The sequence below is a fragment of the Serinus canaria genome, chromosome Z (genome assembly GCF_022539315.1).
Source record: "Serinus canaria isolate serCan28SL12 chromosome Z, serCan2020, whole genome shotgun sequence".
NCBI classification, from domain to species: domain Eukaryota; kingdom Metazoa; phylum Chordata; class Aves; order Passeriformes; family Fringillidae; genus Serinus; species Serinus canaria.
Window position 1 is genome coordinate 74,750,987 of NC_066343.1, and position 22,058 is coordinate 74,773,044.

Genomic DNA, 22,058 nt, shown 5'->3' on the forward strand with positions numbered 1-22,058 from the left:
GGAGACAGTCCTAGCTCTTTACAAGCAAAATATCTGTAATTCAATGGGTGATGATTAAGGGGGAACAAATTACTTTTTAGCCTGAAATCTGTCCTTCAGTGGTAACAGTTGCTCTGAACTATAGTCTCAGTTTGGATCAAGGTATTTACCCACTGGCATAGACTGATATAACTCTGCACGGCACTCAATTGTTTCTTTTAAAGTGTGCTTTTTTGGATAGTCATATACATATATAGTACATACAGGACTACTGCAGTTTGTATATACACTGATTATATACATGATGCCTAAATCACAACACACTCCTTGACTAGAAAGGAAACTGCAGCAGACAGGAGTTAGTGTATCTTTAAGAAACTTCACATTCTGCTTTCAATCTCTGAGCAGACAGCCTATCTGGTCATAATTTGCTGTTTGGATTTACACCAGCTGAAAAGAGTCAGGTGGAGAGAGTGGATTTTTCTTAGAAAGCTTTTAGTCATGATGGAGCTGCGGACAACAGAAGGAGCTGCAAAAGCAGGTGAGTTAAGATTGACTTAAACAAGACCATTGTGGAAGTGGAGAGGGCAGAATGCTGGCAGCCACACATCCTGACTGCAGTTTGGCACGTTGTGCTGTGGCAGGAGCACTCCCACGATGAGTAGTCATGGAGCAGCCTTGACCCTGGGGAACCCACCTCCTCCCCTGCCCAGCAGTCACTGACAGCTCAGCGAGTGCTGCCAAGGACCACAGAAAAACCAATGGCTGGTCTCCTTCAGCATCTGTGTCGTGAGGTCAGAAGGTTGGTTTGGCTTAGTTTATAAGTCTGATTTTAAAAAAACATAACAGAATCTGAATTGAAAGCAATTATTCATTTAAGGTGGTTGTAGTTTGGGGGGTTCACTCTTAAAGAAATGGCTTATGTTTCTAACGTACCACCTGACAGCTTTTTTGTGTGTGTGTGTGTGTGTGTGTGTGTGTGTATTAGAACATTTCATCTCTTTTAGAAATTTTTTTAATTTTTAAAATATTCTTCATTTATGCAAGCTGTGTATTTGCATGATTCTTAACACTTTGGATGGCTACTGAACTGAATGGAGTTTTTCCATGGACAGCTACAGCTAGGATTAACCCACTGAACACAGGTAGGGCTGGAGGATTTAAGTGGGTTCCTTAACATGATCTGTGCATGGGATTCTGACACTGGCCATATAACAGGTACAAGAACCTTGACAGCCACTGGAGGAAAGTGTTTGACACTCAAAAGCACAAGGAAAGCCAACAGTAGGGATCAGCATGATGTTATACTAGAAGCAGAAGGCTTAAGGCAGTCCTTTGCATCATGATTATTTCACTAGGACAAAACCTTTGCTAACATAAGTTTGGTAATGCAAGAAAGTCCAATGGAACAAATTCCTGCCAATTTATCTCAATTTCCATGAAGCAGATGCACTGAATGTATTTAGGAGGAGCAACGGCATTTCTCAAACATACTATTTGTGACAAATTCCACATCAGTGGAAACAAGCAGTATCCCAGCCCTTTACCTTTATGGTGTGATAAATACACACTTTCTGCAATTTACTTTTTCAATTCACTATCATGAATGCAGTTGCTAGCAAGAACTGAAGGCAGAACTGCATGTTCTGCTATTCATTCACACAAGACCACCTGCTACTAGACAAATGACACATCCTTCAAGGCAGCAGAAGTGTCTCAAATTTTGTTCTTGTCATAGACACCTATGAAAATCAAAATAAGCTGTCTCCCACTTCCTGGCTTTTGGAGATGATTAAGGGCTTTGAACTATGTCAACATAAAAGCAAGCAGTAAAAAATAAATCTATTTTTCAAGTATCCTTATTTCTGAGATGCAAATTACCAAAAAAAAAATCACATACAGACCAGTGTCTTTTTTAGTGTACATTTTAGCATCCATTTGTTACTGTGTACTGGTTCTTCCATAAGCCTGTTTGGTCCATATTTAAAGAGCTCTTGAATTCTTTTTATTATTTTTTTTCTTTTGTTGCTGGAAGTCTCTGGGTGTGAGAGATGAGTTTAATTCTACTTTCTTCAGACTTTATTGAGAAAATCCAAGTTGAGAGAAGCAGGGAGATGAATGGAGTCCATGGTGATGGCAGATGGGTTGAATGGGAACAGAACTGGGAACATGTGCTTGAAGTCTAACAGCAGCTGTGGAGGGTCATTCCGTTCTTGCAACTGCTTCTGTTGGGTGTGGGAGAAGAAAACAAATTTAGCATCAGTTGTTGCCTTTTCTTGTTGTGTTCAACACCATCAAAAGTTTGAGAATTTGCATCATTTTACACTGCAGAAAACAGTGAGAACTTTTCTTGTTGTGTTTAACACCATCAAAAGTTTGAGAATTTGCATCATTTTACACTGCAGAAAACAGTGAGAACTATTTTGTTCTCTTCTGCACCTTTCCTTCTGAGCAAGTTATTACAGGAACTTCTACCAGACTGTAGGAAACACTGCTTCAGGAGAACCTGGTTACATTTTCTACGTGACCACAAAGATCCAGAACCTGGAAACAAGATGACCCCCTTGGCACAGCAAAACCAGGACTACATTATACCAGCAGACCACCTTTGATTCAGCTGCTCAACCATGGTGAAATGTTCTGGGGGTAGCTGAACACATGCCCCTCCTTTTCCTCCCTGCTCCTTGAGAGCATTAAAAGGTGTTTGGCTTTAATTTGTTGGTTTTTTTTTTTCCCTTTAGTTGCTAATTTCTACCTCCTATCTCAGAACTCAATTTCACAAACACTTTGTTGACTACTGCAACCTTAATCCTCAGTCGTGTTGCTACTGAAGAATTGACTTAGCTGAGCTTGGGATTTGGCTTATTGCCCTCTGTGATTAACAGCCTGGTTATCCCTGCAGCTGTGTGCTGTAAGTGTGTGTGCACACACAGAGCACTGAATTCAGGACAACCTGCAGCAGCATGCCTTTTACAAATGCTCAGGTTAGCAGTGATTTAATACAGATGCCACTAGAACTACAGAGATGTCATTTGTGCCCTCCAGTTAGCAGCCCTTTAAATTTACCTGTATGTTTCGTATGAAAGCTACTGTCACACGTTCTTCAAACTCATTCACAGGAGTGTAGAGATTAAGTATCTTTACAATCTGTTAAAAAGAAAACATGGTAAGGGTCATGAGAAGCTAAACTTCTCCAGAACACAAAGCACCAGCAGCAGGTTGTCATGATATGGCCATAACAAGTCTGCCATGACAAAGCAGAGAAAAGAAGCAGCAGAAGTATCACCCTGGTGTTTTTCTTTGCCTGCTGTAAGGTATTTCAAGATCTATGGACCTGTCAAAATTACTTCTTATGGGAAGGTCTAAAAATTGGCAACAGACTTGTACAACAGATTTATACAGGGCTGGCACATGGTGACATGGATGACTTCTGATGTCACCTCTACAATACTTCTCTTGACGCTCCTTCACTCCCACTCCTCCCCTCAGCTTTTCTCAAAAATGCATGTTCAGGACAGGGTGATGAACATACATTAGAAAGGCTCTCTGAGAACCACTGGAAATCAGCTCACACCTCCCACTTCTCTCTTCCTACAATATTCTCAAATTAATGACAGGCCATTCAGCAGTAAAAAACATGAGTTTAAATCTTCCTGGAATGGAGTCTCAAAGTTCAAGGTCATATCCAGCCAGCCTAGGTTGGTACTTCAAACCTCCCACCCCAAACAGGAATCCTTGGTGGGCATCCTGCAGATACAGCCAGTTTAAGAGCTGGCAAAAGACAATAGGTGTGGGAACCCTTAAAATCAGAGGGTTTTTGGAAAACTGCAAAAGGCAGGCTTCAGAGACAGCAGAACTGCAATTAGAGTTAGGCAGGTTTAAAATGCTGAGGATCTGACTTACACAACAAACTCCTCAGGGCTGGGTTTCATCTTTGCACATTTCTGGAGCTCCAGTGCCATCAGTGGCACTGTAATAGAGGGGCCACCACTGTGGCCACCTCTGGGAGGGGCCAAGATGTAACATCAGTCCTGAAAAGCACAAGCTGTGCCCACTGAAGGAATGGCACACTGAAGAGCTGGCAGTGGGAGAACACCGTTTCCCACTCCTCAATTACCTGTGCTGTAAACCCCTGCCCTGCTCCCTACCTGCTGAGTTGAGAGTGATGTGCACAAGGAGCAGATGGCCTCCGCATCCTCTGAGGTTTTCTTCTTCAGCTGCAGGAGCTGTGCTGCCTGAATCAAGGGCTCCAAAGTTTGTGCTGCTCCACTCTGCTGCAGATTCTTCCCACGCAGCCATTCCTCCAGCTGGCTGATGTTAAACCTGGATAAGCAACCAAGAAAAGATGTGAGCTCAGAGGTAAAAAGCAGCATATTCAAAACTCCTCTTTGGGGCTCAGGGTATGTTGCAGTGCTGGTGGATGTGGCTCTTTGTGCTGTGTATTTGTGATATACGCAGGAAGAGACAATCAGACCAAAGCTTAGGACTCAACAACTCAGAGTAAAATATATACTCCAAGTACCTTTCAAATAGATGAACCATGTACCAACCAACAACAATACAAGGGAGGTGCTTTTCTACAGCATTCAGATTCCTCCAAGTTTCAACAATTAAAATGAAGCTTTTAACCAGCTTTTAAATGCTAAAAAGATCCTTCAAGGTACCCAGATACCTTTGAGAATATCTCCACAGAAAATGCTTTTACTGTGCCCACTGGCCTCAAGGGGAGCACAGAAAGATCCAGCGTGGGAAGGGGAAAGCGTAGCAAAAGGAAGATTTAACTAATTTGCACTAAGTGCACTTTATTTTCCTATATTCCACCAACTTATAAAATTACCAAAACTTCCCTAAGCAGGCAGAGCCCTGCCTCAAGCCCCAGCCCCACCTCAGCTGCATGCCCGTGCTCCATGAGCAGACATCCTTCCTCAGCAAGAGGTTGTTCAGGGTGATGGCGTTGATCATGTAGAAGAGCTGCTTGAACACCTGCTGGATGATCTCTGGGTCCAGGCCCTGGTCACACATGATGCTGTGGAATGTGTTCAGCTGGCGAATCATTTCATCCAAGCTGTAGGAGCTGTCACCCTCCTTGGAGCAATATTTCCTGTAGCCCACCGGTTTGACACTGGAAAGCCCTTGGATACTCTCATTTTCCAGCACAGCAGACACTGAAAAGAGGAGGGGGAAATGGCCTAAAAAGCCTGCATCCATCTGTTTGTCACTAGAGGGAAGAACTGATCCTTCCATGATCTGCAATGAACATGTATCTGTCTCAGTGATGCAGCACCACGGATGCTGTGAGAAACAACAGCAGGACAGATCCATGAATGCTGGTTTACTTTGATAATACAAAATAGTTTAAAAACACACAGATGTCATAGAACTATGCAAGAGTTTGGTTTGGAAGAAACCTTAAAGGCCATTTAGGTCAAACACCCCCACCATGGGCAGGGAAACCTCCCACCATCCCAGGTGGCTCCAAGCCCCGTCCAGCTGGGCCTTGGACACTTCCAGGGATGGGGCATTTCTCAGATGAGTCCTCATGGATTTGGCTGAAGAGATAACTCTTATCATATCTTCTTTCACACCCTCAAAAACAAGGTCTTTATGAGTCTTTTCCCTCTTCCCAGTCCTCTCCTCTCTTATAATGTACATTTCCATCCAAAAAAGATTAACCACAAACCTGGTCTGGAAGAGAAATCAGACCCACCAGCACAACCTCACCTCTTCCACTGCCTCCCCAAAAGAAATAAAAGAGATATCTTCTGGAGAGGGAGCAAAAACCCTCATCCCTATTAGCTCCTATCATGGGGAAAACTCTCTGGGTCATGCTGGCCCTGTGCAAAGGTCTGAAAATCAGCTGGAGCAGATAATCTGGGCCAAGAAGCACCCTGCTGAAGGGCAGCTGAGAGCTCACCGATCATGGGCTGCAGGATGCCCTCTGCAATGTTGATGAGCTGCTGGTAGATCTGGATGGAGAGGTGGCCCAGGACCTGCCGGTACTCGGTCAGGTCGAAGTTCTTCAGGCAGTGCTCATTCTGCTTCGCTGTGTTTTGGGTCATGAAACCCTGAAAAGGAGATTAAAACACCCAGGCTCATTATCCCACCCACTGACAGTCCATCAAAACCACCGCATTAAAACCCCCCTGCACCCTTACAGTACAGTATAACAAAATACGTTATCAAAGTACATCATAGAAAAGAACAAAACTTATAAATCCCTTTCAGTTACCTAGGCATTTGTTCATAAAGTATTGCTAGAGAACTACCTTTTGAAGAAAATCATGAAACTACCAGTTTTTCATTTTATCCTTAGCAAAGATCTGCACATTTGTATTAACTGCAACATATAGAGTAGAAAATGACATTTCAGGCCCTCTGAAACTACCTTTTAGCTTATCCTTTTGAGTTCCAGCTGATTATGGGAAAAAAATATTTTTAAATTAGGTTCTAGAAAATTGGAAAAAAAATTATGATCGCATGTTACATGCTTTGACAACATTTAAAATTGTTCTGAATTCATAAATCTCCTGAAATAATGGAGTTTAGTATTTTTTTTTGCTGCCTTTTGCTGATACAGCTGATCTATAATCCTGCATCTGACTGCTGTAAGCCCTCAGTTCTGGGCACAGATATTAATACCAGTTTTAGTGGCAGAAGCCAATGGGATGTTTTAATTAACACAGATCCTTTAATTGCCTGCTAATATGGTCTTACTTGGTGTGAAAATGAGAACTATGAAACTGTTTTTGTTGGTTGCTGACTGGCAAAATGCAAAAATACAACATGTACCAATTTGAGTTGATTTCACAATATCCCCATTTTCCTGACTAATCATAGAGCACCATGCTCTTCACCTGACAGGACTGCATGTGGGTTGGGATTTTCTTTTGAGCCTTTTCTGAAAAAGAGGCCAGTTTTAAAACTAAAGATAACAGTATCTTGCAGACTGCTCTGAAGTATTTCTCCCCTCTATATTTTGCAACAATTGCCAATGAAATTTGCAAAGAGCTGATTCATTTAACACATTAAATCACAGCAAACAACGTAAAATTTAAGACTAGGTTTTAAACCAGCTGGTTTTCTGGAGAGGATTTTCTTTAAATGCAGTATTATTATCCAGACAGAAGAGGGCAAACAAGAGCACAACTGCTAGGAAGTATTCTCTAAAATATTTTAATTTAACTTTTAATTTTAAATCTTTAAAATGCAGTGATGAGGTTTTGCACACAAACCATTATCTTTTGAATGACATTAATAGTTAATTTATTTAATGATTTTTTTTCTTACCGTTTGAATGCTCAATATATCTAAATAAATATCTAAAGACTAAAAAAACAGTATTTTGGTCTGTTGAAAATTTTCATTTGTAGAATACATAGCTATAAGGATGGCAGTATGTTCTAGGAGAACTAGAACGTACTAGTTCTGTGATAATGGAGAACTGTGATAATTCCATTCTTTTGAAAGGGATCAGCTTTAATAAAACTTAATTCAAGCTATGAAATATTGCTTAATGAAAAGCTGTGGGACGAACTAAAACCAGGAGAACAACCTTCAAAATGGCCCACCAGAAAGAGCATAGAAAGAATGGCCCAGCTAGGGCTGTTCCCCTGCACAAGAGAAGGCTCCAGGGACACCTCAGAGCCCCTGCCAGGGCCTCCAGGGGCTCCAGGAGAGCTGCACAGGCACTGGGCACAAGGCACGGAGGGACAGCAGCCAGGGAATGGCTTCCCAGGGCCAGAGGGCAGGCACAGATGGGATCTTGGGAATGAGGAATTGCTGGCTGGGAGGGTGGGCAGGCCCTGGCCCAGGGTGCCCAGAGCAGCTGTGGCTGTCCCTGGATCCCTGGCAGTGCCCAAGGCCAGGCTGGACAGGGCTTGGAGCACCCTGGGACAGTGGAAGGTGTCCCTGCCCATGGCAGGGAGATGGAATGAGATGGGATTTAAGGTCCCTTTCCAACCCAAACCCTTCTGTGCTTTTAGGAGCTTTTCCAGGGAATGCTAGCTGTGCTATATCAAGATGATAGCACTGCCGTGCTATACCCAGATTAACCAAGGAGGGCAGTCAGAACAGCCCCATCCCACAGCCAGAGGGAAGGCCCTGGAGCCCGGAGGAGGCAGGACTGTCCCTCAGGGATGCCACCCCAGGCCGGGCTCTCACCTCTTCCCCGCTGTACTGCTTCAGGCAGTGCAGCAGCCGGCAGGTGTTCGCCAGCCAGAACGATGTCATCTCAAAGTCATCCTGGTGCTTCTGTAGAGACAAAGTGAAAACACGTGAGATCCCCTCCCTCCCTTTCAGTGGGCGGTGATGGCATCACAAAACTAACCCATTTTGAGTTTCCCCACCCAAAATCAGGCAGCTTTCCCTCTGCAGCTGGGCAATATTAGCTGCTCTTCTCTGCAAAATTTTTTTTAACCTCTAAATTCAAACAGCCATTGCTAAGATCATAAGTTTCCTCACTCTTCTAAAAAAGGAGGCTCTAAGAGCAAATTGACTTGAAAATCATTGTGAGAGCTGAGTGTCACACTCTTGGACATGGTTATTGCCACCTGACAGCCCCTCAACCCCAAGACAAGAGCAAGTGGACACCTGCCTTCAGCACTTTCTTAACGCCGTTGATGGTGGAGGTGAGCAAGGAGTGCACCTTCTGGTCATCGTTGATGTAATCTGCGTGTCTGATGCACATGTACAGGATGTAAGCAGGAAGGCAGGGAACAGTAGCAGACACTGCCTGAGGCTTGAGATCTGGAAGATTTGACAATTAAAAAAATGAAGATTTCACAAAAGAAGCAAACTTGGATTTCTCCAACTGACAAGAGAAGCAGAGAATGCCAGAGCTGGAGTGTACCCAGGGAAAACCCTCTCCCCTCAGCCCTGGGGAAAATTATATTTTGGCTCTGCAACTTGCATCCCTCTCTGCAGAGTGGACACAGAGCCAGAGGTTCAGGTGCAGGACAGAGGGACCTGTCCCAGACCCTCAGCACTCAGGCACGGGAGGGCAGCCCTGCCTGCACTGAGGTTTGTGACAACACCCCATTTCTCCTTGTGGATGCACAGTGGAACCCGAGCTTCTCTACCTTGTAAAACCCTCCCCCAGCAGCACAAAACCACCTCAGAACAGCTCTCCAAAGCTTTCAGGAATACCTCACATAATAAATCCTCTCCTTGAATTGATGACACATTAAATCACTCCTTCCCTCAAGATACGGAATCCTAATGGCAGCTGTGGGCATTTGGGGCCTCTATAGAACAAGCTTGTCTGATTAGGAGAGCTTCAGTGCCCACAACAATGGGCTAGCACTGCTCTGTGAACACTTTTTGGATCCTCACTAGGCTCTGCTGGGGTTAGAGTTGTAGTGAATGCCAACACCTTGCCAGGGAAGCCTGACTTCTGAAACAGCACTGAGTGAGGGGATGTTGCAGCAACTCTGACCAGCCTGTGCAGTGCAGAAGAGCTCACAAGTTCATTATCTGTTGTCTGTTATTACCTCATAAACTGAGCTACCTTTGTTCCACTGCTGTGCCAGGCCCAGGGGCCTGTCCTTCCGCCACCCCCTCCCCATCGATCACTTCATATGAAGCTCAGCAAGTTACTGCCTGCTCTAAATCTAGCTTTGCTTTGTGTTTCCCATTTTTTGCTATCCCTAAGGGATTGTGTCCATCCTGGTCTATCTGCTTAGTGCAGCACTACTTTACCTACCCAAACTGCCATCACCACAAATATGCAGCCCCAGAAGGAATCAATTAAGAAGATCTGCTTGTCTACCTTAATTTTTTAATCTCAGGTTTACAAACACCCCCACGAGAAGGAGCAGCCAGGCAGAGAAGCAGAGCAAGTTCCCCACCTGTAATGAGGTTTCGGATGAGGAGTGGCTCATCTTCTTTGTAATATTCCAGCATGCCCTGAAAATCCTTCTCCTTCCTCTGGACAGCAACCTGCATGCTCCGCTCATGCGGCCTCCTCTCCACTGGCACCACTGTCTGGGATGCTGTGAAGAGAAAAGGTTATCAACACCTGGCTGGTACCTGGAAATCAACAGCTATTCAGGCCCTCCACTGGCCTTAGTGCAGACATCAAGTCAAAAAGTTACATATTGAATTCCCAATAATATCATCAGCTTTGACAGACCTTTAAAAATATCAACAGTCCTGGATTACCAGTCCACAGAGTTCTGACTCTGAATGACAGAAAAAGTGCAAAACTTGAACTTAGAAGAGGAAAAAATGAAGCCATTTTTTATTTTCCAAGAGACCACAGGCTAGAAGGTAGCAACCCTAGTGAATGATTTTCACAGAGCCAGGCAAAAAGCAAGCAGGCAATGGAAAATCCCTAAGCATGGCATCTTCTGTCTGCCTGCAAAGCTGCAAGCCATGGTGGCACACTGCTGAAGTGTAATAAAGTAGAAGAGACCAGCATGCAAATACTGCAGCAAGCAGCATGCAAATCACACTGACAGGGAGCAGCTGGGCGAGCCGTGGAAACCCTCCAGTTATTCAGCTTAATTTCACTTAATGCCTGGTTTCCAGAAATTAACTCATGAGAATGGGGCTCTCTGATTAATCACAGCTTCTCCAGAGAACAGGAAGTGCTTTCCGTACAACACAGATGCCACATTTAAGGTGATTTCTCATTAAGCAGAATATACATACACAATTTGATACTAAAGGGTTATAATTCCTCCTTCAGAATTGACAGATCAGAGCACTTTCCTGCTGGCCACTGGGCTCCTCTGTATCTCTGCCTGGGTCATTGCATTGACTGCAATGACAGCAGAAAAGTTTCCTTAAATATCCTCCAAACCCCAGTACAGGGTCAGTGTCAGCTCAGTGTCTGCTGCTAGTTCAGTGCCAGAACAAGCAAAATCTTACTTTCATAGAAAGAAAAGGAGAAAAAAACCCCGAAACCCTGCAGCTCTCCAAGACTGGCCAAAGAAGTAAAACCCAAGTGCAGTCCCCCCAAACCAGCATCTCCCAATGCACAGGTCACCTTCAAAATCTTGGACCTTCTTCATGTAAATCTTCAGCTGCTTCTTCAGCTTCTTTTCATTCTTTTCCAACTTTTCCAGCAATTCTTTAAGATCCTGAAAGACAGAATATATATTTAAAAGAACTCCCAACATTAAACCCAAAAACAACTCATTTGGGGTGAGTTAGAGGCTGGAGTCTGGTCTGTGCATCCCCAAGGCATGGTGCGAGCATCTCAGTGGAAGAGGAGTACCACCACAGCATTTAATCCTGGCAGTTAATCACATTTAAACAGTTTTATTTAGATACTGGAGTTGTTGAAAAAAGGCAAAAACTCAGGAGGTGCCAATGTTCCCTCCAGAATTTGCACACAGATACAGAAAGGGAGAAAGGGAAAATTTATGATCATCCAGGCCAACTTTTTGAAGTGGCAACTGCCTTTCCACACTCCCAATAAAAGCAAGTAAGATGAAAGACCTGTGCTGCCTCTGTGCCTAACAGAGTAGAAGTGATCTGATTTGGAAGGCAGTGTCACAAAGTAGAAAGGCTTAAAAAAGCATTTAAAAAATTAAAAATAAAGCACCTATGTAGGTGCTTTATTTTTAAAGCACAAAAGTCACACAGCCACAGAACATCAGCTTGAGGCCAGGTGCCAGCACTCCCAAATGCACCAGTGGGTGATGCTGATGGTTTCTGCAAAGTTTAGGAGGGGTGAAAGAGATCCCAGTGCCCTTTCCTCCCTGTTATGCTTCATATCTTCTTTTCTCAAACTACTTTTTGCTCTCTTTCTGTCTTTTCAGCACAGCCTCTTACCAGGTTTTCATTGGTCAGACGTGTAATTTCTTGCTGAAGTCCAAATTCCACCTGGATCTCTGGAGAGAGCTGTAGAGTCTGCAGGAATGCCTGCTGCTGCTTCTCCAGCTCCTCTTGCATTAAATCCATCTGGTTTCTCAGAGCTTCCATCTCCTCCTCATGCTCCCTTCTCTGGTCCTGGAGCTGTGCTTCCAGCAACCTGAGAACAGGACCACACTGATCAGTCTGTGATGTCAGCGTGACGGTAGTAACCACCATTTGAGTTTAGATCCTTCAAAATCAGACAACTTGGGAAATACTCTGTAAACCTCCCTATAAAACTGACAAACAAGAAGCTATTATTGCCACACTAGTCTGTCATTTGCTATACTTCAGATTAAATTCTTTTCAATACTACAATCAAAGGTTGGGATTTTTAAACAATAAATCCCAAAGCACCCTTTTTTAACTGCATCAAACATCCAAGTTCCTTTACTTGCAAAGAGCAAATACATGGCAAGAAAGCAACACAGATCAACACCTGCAAGTTTTGTTTTCAAAAGCTCAGCTTGAAGGACATTTGTTCTTGTGCTCCTTTCCTGTCAAACATAAATTTTCACTCTCGAAAACTGCCATTTGCTAAGCCAGAATGCCTTTTTAAATCCAGTGGAAGAATGATTCATCACTGAGATGTTAACTGCAGACACCTGTGCTGATGGTGATGGTGTCAACCTGGCAGGTGACATGGTAATTGATTTTAAGTGTCCTGCACCCTCTGCTACATGGAAATCTCCCTTCAGCCCACCAGCTCTTGCCAGAAGATTGAAGTGACTCCAGAAGCTATGAGACCTCTGAGAGAGAACCACCACGCCAGCAGCTACAAAGCACAGTCCCAGATTATACAGGACAGTGGTGGCCAAGAAGGAGGAATGACCAAGGGGACCACCAAGCCCCTGCTCCTGCTGTAGCTCAGAGATGTGCCTGCTCAGGGCTGAGGGTCACCTCACAGCCAGCTCAGGGCCTTCTGACACTGGGTGCAAACAGCAATCCTCAAAGATGAGGAGGATTCTGCTGTTGACAGCTCCACACTGACCCAGGACCTGAACAGACCCAGAGCTACAACTCACACTGGTCCACTGGGAAATTGATTGTGATCCACATCTGTCAACTGTTTCCCTACAGGAACAATTATGCACAAAATTTTTTTGTTGTTGTTTTGGTATTTTTCTGTAATAACTTTTTTATAAAAGAGTGCATGCTTTCAGGGAAGATTCCTGGATGAAAAGTACTAATCATCCCCACGTTGTTTTGTGTAGTTGTTTTTGTTCCCTTTGTAAAATTTAACAACACAGTCTCTACTCCCACATTCCAGCAGAAGACAGAAAAGCATGTTTTCCACCTATAGAAACATGAGCAATAAAGCAGTCAACCTCATAATCTTGTCAGGAGTTATATTCTTAATATATAAGAATATTAAGAAAATACAGGCCCACCATGAAATAAGTATTAAGTACTTAATTTTCACTTTATTTCTTCATACTGGGATTAGTTGGGATTCAGTCTGGATAATCCGTGAGACACCCTCAGAAGAACATGCTCCTCCTATGAACCTGGGTTCCTACTTTGCTTGGAAAAACACATGAAATTATCACTGTTATTTCTTCCTGTTACTGTCTGGCTTTAACCTGAAACCTCTAGATGTGACCACTTTAGACTACTCTATACAGAATACTTACATTTTTAATCTATTTAATGTCCTTAAAACTTTAATAAAATCATATTGGAGCCCCATAACCACCAAGCACGGGGGTGATGCAGGACAAGAATCCAGGAGGGACATTTGCCCAGCAGAGCAGGACCTGGGGAGGGCTGTGGAACAAGGGCACCCTGTGTCCACCATGTGCCCTTCTCAGCCACAGACAACACACGGATGGGAGCACAAAATCCCCAGGATCATGCAAAGGTGACAGCACTGGGACACAAGCACAGACCCTCCCCTTCCAACAGGTCAAGGACTGGGAGAAAACGCTTCTGAGAGGTGCCATGTCTTAGTGCAATTTGGGAGAAAAAAAATAAAATGGGAGGGGTTTTTTGTCTTCTTGCAGATCCCAGCTTCCCAACCCCTCCATCACCCAATTTCCCATTACTGTCACATAATCCTTCTGGATCACAGCTCAGGCATTAGTGACAACAGCCACCACCAGCAATGGCCAACTGGAACCAGGACTCCTCTGAAAATTACAGGAGGGTCTCAATTCCTGCAGTTTGGAAATCCTACCTCCGGCTTCTCCCAGACGGGAGGACAGTGGGCCCTGCCCAGTTCCACATGGCAAGAGCAGAGCAGGAGAAGTAAACAAGAGGGCAAGGAAAAGGCAGGAGAAGGGAGAAGAAGGAGTGGAGAAAAACAGAAAGTGTTTGACCTGGCAACTTGCTTTAAACCTTGATAAGCCAAGCCGAGCTCTCCATCTTCATTGAGATAGCCCCAGTCCTCAGTCTTGCTAGAAACAAAGGCCAGAAAAAGGAAACAAGAGGACAGAGAAAGACAAAAGGTCAATTGAAAGAGAAGGGGAAAAGGTGCAGAAGCCTTTTGTGTTTCATTCAGTATTAGTTTTTAGAGCACACTTTCATTGCATTGCATTTCTTTTTCCACCACAGGGAAGGAGAGCCCTGCCCTGGTTGTGCCCTGTAAGACATTTTAAAAAGAAGTTTCTCCATCTCTTTCCCACTGCAGCAATTCCCACTGGTCTAAAATAAACTCTACTCCTTCTACTTCAGCCAAGGGTTTCCTCAGCATTTGACTCAAACACATCAGTCTTTCCTCAGAGCAACCTTTGGTCCAAACACCACATGCATCCACACAAGATCAATCTCCTCTGTATACATCCAGGCAGAATAATGGCCAGGAAAGTCTCATCTCACTTTAATACTTATAGCAGTTGGCTTTTTTAGTCTCCTTTTAGCAGATTGTTAGGATTTTTTTTTTCAAGTTATATGAGGAAACAAGGTGATTTATCTTCTTTAACAAGGGGCTGAACACATTACAAATGAGTGATGTAAGCTGGTCAACTTGACCAGAAACACTTGTTACAGCAAGATTTTACACAGCTTTGATACCAGTTAGAAAAAAAGTGTTTGTTTCAAGCAATAACAATTTAAAAAGTAAGCAAGGAAACCATCAAACTTAATATATCATTATATTAACAAAAAACAAAAAAGGACCAACAACAACAACAAAAAAAACCCAGAACCAAACAAACCAAAACACAAAAAGAAGAAAGCCAAACACACATTCTGAAAAGAGCTGTAGCAGAAGCCATTCCCTGGCAAGGGAATCTCTGCATATTTCAGTGGCAAAGCACAACACACAAACATTCATGAGCAAATTTTCCCAGGAGGAAAGCAGTGAGAAATGCAGTGTTGCAGCACTGCTGTGAAGGGGCTCTGGAGGTGCCTCACCACCACAGACAACTCATGCATCCCTCCCATGCCACTGCTTGAGCACAGCACTTCTCAAAACTGGCAAACATTTCAGGCACTGACACTTGCTAAGTTCATCTGTTAGAGCCACATGAATGAATTTCAATTAAAACCTTGTTGCTATCCCATACATAGCAGGTTTCCAAAAGGGTCTGCAAGCTGACAGATACAGGGAGGTTTATTGGTCTCATTTGCATGAATTTGTTAGTAAAGTCTTTTTTTTTTTTTGTTCATATAATCTTATCAGGACATGCCCTCAGGCACTGAAAACCAAAGGAAAAAGCAGGAAGGTCCCCACTATTTATTGCACATCAGAAACCTGTGAAATCTCACATGATGAGCAGCACTTTTAAAATATAGTCTCCTTGGAAAAACAGCTTTCCTTCCTTTTTTAATCATAGGCATTGAGGTAAATCAGGAGAGCAGCTCAAGAAAATGCCATTATAAGGAAAATATATAAAAATGCTGATGGAAGGTAAACCTCTACTGGGAAATAAGCATTCAGTCCATCTCTATCAACAGAGCACTGACTCACAAGTCACTGCACTCCCCCTTCCCCCAGAAGGTCATGTTGACCAAGACATAAAAAGGGGTCCATTCAACATAGATGGAGTAATTGGCATCTGAAACATAATTTCCTAAAATGCTGGGTCAATCCTATTCTCAAATAAGGCTGGAGAGGAGTTAAAAGGGCTGATTCACAAAGCCCTTTATCATGATTTTGGAGCCAAGGGTCTGGGGAGCAGCTGGGACCTGCAGTCAGCAAACTGTCCTCATCAAAAGCAAAAAATTCCTGCCCAAACACCTCCCTGCCCTGTGAAAGTAACTTAAAGGAGGTGTATGTACCCCAACCCAGAGATGTTAATTTCAGCATCCTCAGTAAATGATTCTCTCTTCATAAAAAAGGAGCATTTCACTTTCAGGCACAGATGGACCTTTTTGTTTTAGGTAAAAGGAAAAATACTGTCCATCACAGACTAGATCTATAGCAGAGTGGGAAGATACCCATGGGAGAGTGGGAGGCAGAGGTATGGTATGATCTCCGCACCATGGTCTCTCCCAGATGCAAAAGCATCCCTTATGTGTAGCCAGCATCAGCTCTCCATTTTGCAAAGCAGCTGCAGGTGGGACTTGCCCAACAGGGAAAAGAAAAAATCCATGTACTCAACAAAAATCACTTGGAAGCTATCATGGAAGCTAATTTCAAAGGCACAGCCTGAATTACTTTGAGCTGCCAGGTTATTTATTATCTCTTAACACCATCACCCAGTCTCTGACTGGCTCTGCATTTCCACCAAGATCAAACAGCCTTGAAAGAACGATCCCAAGAACTGAAACAGGGAACAAAAAGCCAACTTAGCTTTAAATTCAGTTATTGTAGGAGAAAAATGAGGTAGGAGCTAACTTCATTTTCCTCTTAGCAGCTGAAATTCAGCAGAATTTTAGGAAAAAAAAAGTAATAGAAGAAAGAAAAAAAGCTGAGATTAAGGCATTTATAAAGAAAGGGCTGATTTCAGTTAAAATTTGCCCTTGACATGGAATCAAAGGGCTTTCCTCTGGAAGCTTTGTGGAGAGACAATTGCTACATGGGCAGGGTTAGCAGCACCTGGCAGAGTTCTTCCTGTTTTGCTCCTGCTGTATTTAGAAGTGCTGCATGACAAAGACATGGAGAGAATAAAAGGTCGATCTCCCACCAAAATAAAGCCATGCTCTGACCTCAGCCTAAATAACTAAGACATGATGGCTTAGAGCTAGGAGCAATTCCTGGGTGGAGAGATATTTTACCACATCCATAAGGCTGGTCTGGTGAAGATGCTCCTCCTGGTCATAAAGTACCTCAGACTGGGGGGCAAAGAGCAGCTGACACCTCTAAAGGACTGGGCCATCCAGAGGGACCTGGACAAGCCTAAACAGTGGCCCAAAGGAACCTCACAAAGTTTAACAAGACCAAGTGCAGGAGCTGCACCTGGTCAGGGCAACCCCCAGAATGAACCCAGGGATGAGCAGAGGGAGCAGCCCTGGGAGACGGACCTGGGGGTGCTGTGGGTGAGAGCTGGACCGGCCCCAGCCTGAACCTCCTGCCCTGGGCTGATCCCCCAGTGTGGGCAGCAGGGCAGAGGGAATTCTGCCCCCGTGCCCCTGGGCTCAGGTGAGACCCCACCTGTAGAGCTGCCCAGCCCTGGCTCCAACTCCACAAGGACCTGGAGCTGCTGGAGCCAGTGCAGAGGAGGGCACGGAGATGCTGCCAGGGCTGGAGCCCCTCTGCTCTGGAGCCAGCCTGGCCCAGCTGGGGCTGTTCCCCTGCACAAGAGAAGGCTCCAGGGACACCTCAGAGCCCCTGCCAGGGCCTCCAGGGGCTCCAGGAGAGCTGCACAGGCACTGGGCACAAGGCATGGAGGGACAGCAGCCAGGGAATGGCTTCCCAGGGCCAGAGGGCAGGCATAGATGGGATCTTGGGAATGAGGAATCGCTGGCTGGGAGAGTGGGCAGGCCCTGGCCCAGGGTGCCCAGAGCAGCTGTGGCTGCCCCTGGATCCCTGGGAGTGCCCAAGGCCAGGCTGGGTGGAGCTTGGATCAGCCTGGGACAGTGGAAGGTGTCCCTGCCCATGGCAGGTTCTGGAACCGGATGAGTTTTATGGTCCCTTCCAACTCAAACCACTCAATAAAAGAGAAATGGGAGTACTTCTTGCAGAGAAGTTGAGAGAAGACCTGGCTCTTGCTTATAAATCCTACTTCAGAATCGCAACCCCACCAGAAAATCTTCCTATTAAAATATGTATTGATCAAGAATACAAAGGGAAGGCATTTCTGTTTCTCATGCTGACACCCTTGGGTATAGAGCTGTGTAAGTACAAATGCAAATTTTTGCTGGGGGAGGGAATGTTAATTTATGTCCAGAAATACAATAATCTAGGCTCCCCAAGCATTTGTCTTCATCCATTTTATTGCCATCAACACAAGCCTACAGCTTATAAACCAACTCAATAAACAGACAACTGCACAGGGAACCTTGTAATGGGGAGGTTTGTGGTGCTTAATGAGCCACTGGATAAATCACTGCAGAAAATCAGGGTGAGAGCATATAGAGCTACTCTTGCTGTATTTCAAGAGCCAAGCTCCCATCAAGCTTCACACGAGAGGCAGAGGAGAGAATAATGAACTGACCCTGGAGACTGCAGTTTTCCCCTCCCAAAACTTAAGAGACCAAAAACCACCAAGGCCAGATCACATGAACTTCTTAGAACTGCAGCTCACCCATGCAATTGCAAGGAAAGATATTTGTACTCCTGTGGAAAATTAGATCCTGGAAACTTAAAGGCCCTGGAGGGATTTAAAATCCATGTGGATATGGCACATGGTTTAGTGCTGGCCTTTGCAGTGCTGGGGGAAGAGCTGAACCTCAAGACATCTTTTTGAGCCTAAATGATTCTACAATTTAGTTCTTTCTGCAGAAGTCAAGTGTGGAAACCAGAATATTGGGAAGAGGACTGGAGCCTCCTGGCAGGCTACAGAAGGCAATGTGCACCAGTATGGCCAGATACCAACTTATACTGGGGACCAGTGACACCCCTGGGTCAGACATGTTTCCTGTGAAAGCAACAACCCTTATTTTGATGTCTTCACCAAGCCCTGAACACAAACTAACCTTCCCTGCACACTGGAAAATTTAGGGAGTAATTAAAGCTGTGCCCATCAATGGCATTTCACATCTCATATGAGCACCCACGGCTCCCAGAGAATGTTGGAAAGAAGGAAAAAGAAGGAAAGAAGAGAAAATTCGCAGAATTCATTAAGTGACCAAAACCTACTGCTTGCTGCAGAAAGCACACTGAGCTCCACTGATTTACTGACAAGAATGTGATGTGCAAATTAATCTCATCACCTCTGCTGCAGGAGGGGCAGAAATTTCATCAGCAAGTTCACTTCAGGAAAGCAAAATATTCAAAGGCAAATTGAAAAAAAAACCACAAAGACTAGTCCTGATTTAGCCAGACATGGTGCCCAGGTGAGAAACCAATGTCACAAGAGTCCTGGACCCCAACAATCCCCACTGCTCCAGGCCTCCAGATCTGGTGAAAGCTGGCAGAACAGGCCGGGCAGAGCCTCAGTCCAGCCATCAATGTTTTGAGCTCCTCTTAAATGGGCCCTTCCTCATATTCATACAGGTATGAATAAAATCCTCATTAAGTAAGGTCCCAGCCTGGAATGTTAACAACCTTCTGCAACCACTCTACAAAGTAGCAAACCCTATTGTGTTGTTAAAAGCCATTATTCCACAATGGCTGGGTCTTCATTGCAGAACAGAAATTATTTAGGGGGAAAAAGATTCAAACATCTGTATTTATCAAAAGTAAAAGAAAAGATAAACCCCTCAATTTCCTTGAAGTAAAATAAAAATTTACTTTTCATAATATCTTGCTGTTTAATCCATATAATTTTTTCTTCTTGCAAGATACTGCTTTATTATTTTATATCCTCCTGGGCAGCTGTAAGGACTGATTTAATGCTTGGCAATATCAGCCCACTGTTACTGTCAGGACAGACATATTCAAAGTATTAATCCTCATTGAGGTAAACTGGCAATAAAACAGTTGTTCCTGACACTCAGTTTGGGTGCAAAAAAAATCAATAATATGAATGTTTCCAGGGAATAGATCATGTTTGTTAGCTCAGTTAACCACAATGGGCTTTTGCCTCTGGGAAAACCAGAAGAGAACTGTGGCATCTTCCCAACACGGTATGAAATACCTGAGGAACAACTGAGGGAGCTGGGGGTGCTCAGCCTGGAGGAAAGGAGACTCAGGGGTGGCCTTATCACTCTCTACAGCTCCCTGAAAGGTGGCTGTAGTCAGGTGGGGTTGATCTCTTTCTCCAGGCAGCACTCACAGAACCAGAGGACACAGCCTCAAGCTACATAAAGGGAAATTTAGGTTGGATATCAGGAAAAAGCTTCTCATGGAAAGAGAGATAAAGTTCTGGAATGGCTGCCCAGGGAGGTGGTGGACTCACCATCCCTGGATGTGTTTAAAACGAGACTGGATGTGGCACTGGTGCCAGGGTTTAGTTGAGGTGTTAGGGCATGGGTTGGACTCAATGATCTTGAAGGTCTCTTCCAACCTGGTGATTCTGTGAATTCTGTGATATAAATATAAATACAAACCCAAATCTTAGTCTTCCTGCTATTTCCATACTGGAAGTAAAGTCAAAACCCAGTTTTGCTCACTTCCACGTTTGCTTTTCCACCTACTCAGTATCTGACAGGAACTAGATTATCTTAAAAGTCTCTTTTGGTCCAAACCATTCTGGGATTCTACAATTCCGTAAGATGTGTCCTTGGTTTCACCTTTATGGCCCACCCTTGAGTCCACAGCACAGTCCAGAGGCTGGCAGCCCTCTGGAACGCACTGATTTTGGTGTGGGTCCCTCTCTGGCACAGAATCCCCCCATGCTGGTGAGGTCTGTGCCCCACTTACCGGTTGGTCTCGCACATGCCCTGGTAGGCTTCGATCGCGTCCTCCTGGTCAACGTGCCGGTCACTGTTGGGCCAGCTGGCATTGGGGGAGATGCTCTCCTAAAGTCAACGTGCAAAACACCCATGAGACTTCCTGCTTTAAAACTCTGCCCAGCTCTATGAGCTCCTGACACCAAACAACTCTCAACTATTCTATTAAAAGCATCCCTGGGGCATCCACTACTCTACTGAGTTTCTATGAATCCACACAACATGCAGCAGGAGAGATAAGAGATGGAAGAAAGATGCAGAGAACTTGGGAAGAGGATAAGCAGGGTGCTTGGCTTGGTCTGAAATACAAAACACACCAAAATCCTGAGGAAGATAAGACAGCAAATCAATAAAGATTGAGTTTCTGGAAAATGTGCCCTTCCATTGGAATGTGCTTGAAATACAAATCCCATCCCAGCTGTTTGAGAGACAGGCTCCCTTCTTGCCTGCATGTCAGAAGAAACTCATTACAGCTGCACCAGCCCAAAGTGAGCAGAATCTGGTCTAGATTTCACCCCATTTCCTTGCAGAAAAAGATTATTGCTGTGAAACATCACTGAACCACAAACATTGGTGCAGGGGTGGTGTGGGCTGGCTTATCTTCATCAGGTATGGGGGTAGGCACCCTACAGCAGCACCATGACATAGATAGTCCTGGGCTGTCTGAAATGCCAGGGACTGCATCTCATCCCCAGGCCGGACATCCTGTATCCCTGCACAACCCCCCATAACCTAGCTGTGCCATCCTGCCCACCAGAGCAGGAATGGCATTGCTCAGGCAGCCAGTGAGTTTCCAGCAACAGAGGGGAAGAAGGAAAAAAGAAAATCCATTACCCTCTCCTTTACCATGTTTTTCCCACTCTCTTTCTGCTGGGCAGCCTTCATGATCTGCGACCTGAGGATGAGCACCTCCTCCTTGCGCACCTCCAGCTCCTCGTTGGCCGACTTCAGCTGGTTCAGAAGGAGGTTGTAGCCGTCCTGCACGTCGTTGGAGGAGTTGTTCTGGGTGGCATGGTCTGCAATGGCCTTCCTCAGCTCATTGAGCTCATTTTTCAGCTTCTTGTTCTCCGACTCCAGCTCTTGCCTCTGGAAAACACCAAGCCATTAAGCAGTTTAAATAAACTGTGGTGCCTCATCCTGTTCTGAGATGCCTCTAGGCTGACTCAGTTATCGATGGTTACAGATCAATGCAAGCCAGGATCTGGGTTTTGCTGCCAGCCCAGCCATCTGCGGTTCAGGGAAGGTTTTTGCTTTAGTCAGCAGCCTGTTGCTATTTAATAACAACACTACAGGGTGACCCAGGGTATTTTTTATTTGTTGACACTATTTCTAAACACAAAAGC

General features: G+C 44.6%; 1 protein-coding gene across 2 annotated transcripts in view; it reads right to left on the bottom strand.

Moving 5' to 3' along the window:
• Positions 1-59: 59 nt before the first annotated feature.
• MYO5B (myosin VB) overlaps positions 60-22,058 on the bottom strand; it is a 148,148-nt gene continuing 126,149 nt past the window's right edge. Inside the window, exons 28-39 of one of the 2 annotated variants that reach the window (XM_030237205.2) lie at positions 21,562-21,801; positions 20,687-20,784; positions 11,758-11,956; positions 10,967-11,060; positions 9,825-9,968; positions 8,573-8,724; positions 8,140-8,229; positions 5,894-6,044; positions 4,865-5,144; positions 4,128-4,302; positions 3,046-3,126; positions 60-2,204 (exon numbers count right to left, since the gene is read on the bottom strand). In XM_030237205.2, coding sequence (XP_030093065.2) covers positions 2,052-2,204; positions 3,046-3,126; positions 4,128-4,302; positions 4,865-5,144; positions 5,894-6,044; positions 8,140-8,229; positions 8,573-8,724; positions 9,825-9,968; positions 10,967-11,060; positions 11,758-11,956; positions 20,687-20,784; positions 21,562-21,801 — 1,857 coding nt within the window. In that variant the 3' untranslated portion in view covers positions 60-2,051. Of the gene's footprint in view, positions 2,205-3,045; positions 3,127-4,127; positions 4,303-4,864; positions 5,145-5,893; positions 6,045-8,139; positions 8,230-8,572; positions 8,725-9,824; positions 9,969-10,966; positions 11,061-11,757; positions 11,957-20,686; positions 20,785-21,549; positions 21,802-22,058 lie in introns of both variants that reach the window. The other variant, XM_030237204.2, reaches the window with a different exon arrangement.